Source organism: Danio aesculapii, chromosome 11 (genome assembly GCF_903798145.1).
Source record: "Danio aesculapii chromosome 11, fDanAes4.1, whole genome shotgun sequence".
In the NCBI taxonomy this organism is placed as follows: domain Eukaryota; kingdom Metazoa; phylum Chordata; class Actinopteri; order Cypriniformes; family Danionidae; genus Danio; species Danio aesculapii.
The window spans coordinates 36,482,689-36,485,641 of NC_079445.1; the positions used below are offsets into that span (position 1 = coordinate 36,482,689).

Below are 2,953 nucleotides of genomic sequence, written 5' to 3' on the forward strand. Positions count from 1 at the left end.
ATATCTCCAAGCTCAGGGTTCTCTCCCTGGACAGCATTGCCAAAACCTGCTTTAAATGCCAAGCATATCTAAGTGGGAACTCTTGAAATCAAATAAACTTCAATAAATATATCATTGCTATTTGAAATGCACTTATGTCTAAGTTAACAAGAAATCTTTTTAACAAATATAATAATTTATAATTATTTGTATTTAACTATAATAACATTTATTATTATTACTAACCATTTAATCATTATTATTATTATTATATTAATGGGAAAATATTATTAATATACATCAGTATACATCAGTATTATTTATTGTTTTTCGGGGTTTTTTTTTTTAGGTATTGTCTGATTCCAAGTCTGATACCGTGTGATTGGGCCCGATTTCCAATCACGTGATTGGATCTGGACATCCCTATAAACTAGTTTGAACTAATCAAACTTGATTAAAGTGCCAGAAATCTGTTAAACAATTTATTACTAAATGTACCCCTATTTCTTTCATTTTTATATAATAAATATTAAATAATATACATCAGGCATTACTACCGATTACTAATAATGTCACTTCAGCAGATATATTTTATGGAAAATTACCACTTATAATTACTTTCAAGTAAAACACATTAAACCTAATATTTATTCTGCAGAGTAAAAAATACAAGAGAAGACGGAGAGTTAAAAACGTACAACAAAACACTTAAAAAAACTCTTTTTAATGAAGAATTGACATATCCAACGGCAAAATCCAGAACATTCGAAGCCCCACAATGACAGACTTTCTTCTGAGGTATTTCCTTACCATCAGCTCCAACGTGAGTCTTTTCATCCAGTTTAGCCGTTTCTGCACTGCTGTTTGTCCTCCTGAATAGTCAAACGTCAGCTCTTCATTGCATGCAATATCCCGATTGCGAACAGAGCGAGTCTGGGCAGCACAGAATGCACCCGGACGGGCAGCATGACCAGATTTGGCTGGCACGAGTGGTTGATGAACCTCCCAACGTTGCCTAAATTCACCGGGTCCACAAAAGTTTGGGGTGACCCTGTCCAATCCTCTATGCTCCTGCACCGTGATGATATAATTCATATGAAAAGGTGTCTGAGAAAGCTGACGGCGACGGGCTTCATCAATCCCAATGACTTCCCCAGCATATTCACATACAAATCGGCCACAAGGAAGGTGCTCTAGAGCCTCAACCCCCAAACCTCTGTCCATGGTGCTGAACACACCTAGACGGACACACACCCCGTTCTGGACCACGCGGGTTTGGCAGGACTCGCCGCAGGAGCAGAAAGCATTGCACTCGAATACTGGCCTGCTGTATGTGCCGTCCTGTGGATGTTGGTTCAGACAGGCTTTGGTGTCGTACATCTGGCCAAATCTCAGGCAGGGCAGCTTTCAGGGAAGCAGGACTGGACACGACACGAGCAGCCGGGGGAGAGTCACCGCACTCGGGTCAAGGTCACAGCCAGGTCCTTGTACATTCTCTGGCACATACTGAAGGATTGGGTTGGATTAAAAACACTGATTTTATGCTGCTTATAGTTGCATACAACATATTAACTTTAAGATTTTTTATATGCAGCTTGAAATGCCTATATGTCTAATTTTTTAAATGTATCTAATTTATACAAATAGAATAATAAAAAACAATATATATATATATATACTATATTATAATATGGAATATTCAGGGTGTCCGTAGGATCTTAAAAAGTCAAATTAAAAAGTCTTAAATTCATTGAATATTGTCTTGTAGGTATTAAATCATTTTAAACGGGTCTTCATTTTCCTTTATGTAAAAATTGTAATTTTGGGTGAACTATCCCTTTAATATTTACTTTAGGAACCGTAACAAAGAACACGTAAGTGCTGCCATCTGGTGGTGGTGTGGCGGGACAAGTCATGCAATAATATTCTCTTATTATATTTAAAAAGAACTTCAGTGTTCTTGAGAGCACTATAAAAGACTACAAAATGACTACTAAATGTCAACATACTTGTAAATACTTTAACGTAAGAAGATGTGACTACCTGAAAATTGGAGGAGAGCCTCTTTTGGGACACTGTTTTCAATCAAAACAGGAACATTCTCGAGTCCGCCGCTCAAATCCTGGCTGTAGGATCGCATTGCCTTCTTTTTGTCAATTTATGTATGAACGTTATTTAGTTTGGGAATTGTTTACAATAACAATGGACCCACGCTTGAAAGAATCAAAAAGAGGCGGAAATGCTACTTGCACATGATGACGCTCTAAAGTTAATACAAAATAAAAGTGCAGTTCATAAAACACGTTAGGTTTTATTTTACGATTTGATACTTTAAAAAAAACATGTTGTCAATTATCACGCTGTATCAATTATTATATATAAATATTTGATATGAACTGCGTGTTTCAGGTAATCTATATACAAATCAATAAAGATTTAAGAAAGCGAGATGCTAAACATTCATTCATTCTTTTACCTTCGCTTAGTCCCTGGTTATGATGAAACGCCGATGCTGAATATTCATTCATTTTCTTTTTTTTCTTAATCCTTTTATAATCTGGGGTTGCCACAGCGGAATGAACCACCAACTATCCAGCATGTTTTACGCAGCGGATGCCCTTCCAGCTGCAACCCATCTCTGGGAAACATCCATACACACTCATACACTACTGATAATTTAGCCTACCCAATTCACCTTTACCGCATGTCTTGGACTGTGGGGGAAACCGGAGCACCCGGAGGAAACCCACGCGAACGCAGGGAGAACATGCAAACTCCACACAGAAACGCCAATTGACCCAGAACCAGCTCGAACCAGCGACCTTCTTGCTGTGAGGCGACAGCACTACCTACTGCGCCACTCTGATGCTGAATATAAAAGTACAAAACTTTCACGTGTGTGTGAAAACATTGTGATAAGTAATAAATAAAAATATGTGTGTGGGCATAATTATCACATATATTCAGACAATTT

The 2,953-nt window shown here is 37.7% G+C and overlaps 1 protein-coding gene across 1 annotated transcript; it reads right to left on the reverse strand.

Annotated features, from left to right (window-relative positions):
- Positions 1-702: 702 nt before the first annotated feature.
- On the reverse strand, positions 703-2,216 carry setmar (SET domain and mariner transposase fusion gene). The gene is given in 8 exon segments (XM_056468516.1): positions 703-730; positions 732-846; positions 849-899; positions 902-1,022; positions 1,024-1,379; positions 1,382-1,424; positions 1,426-1,490; positions 2,029-2,216. Coding segments are annotated over 8 exon segments (870 nt in total). The 5' UTR covers positions 2,120-2,216.
- Between the last annotated feature and the right edge of the window lie 737 nt (positions 2,217-2,953).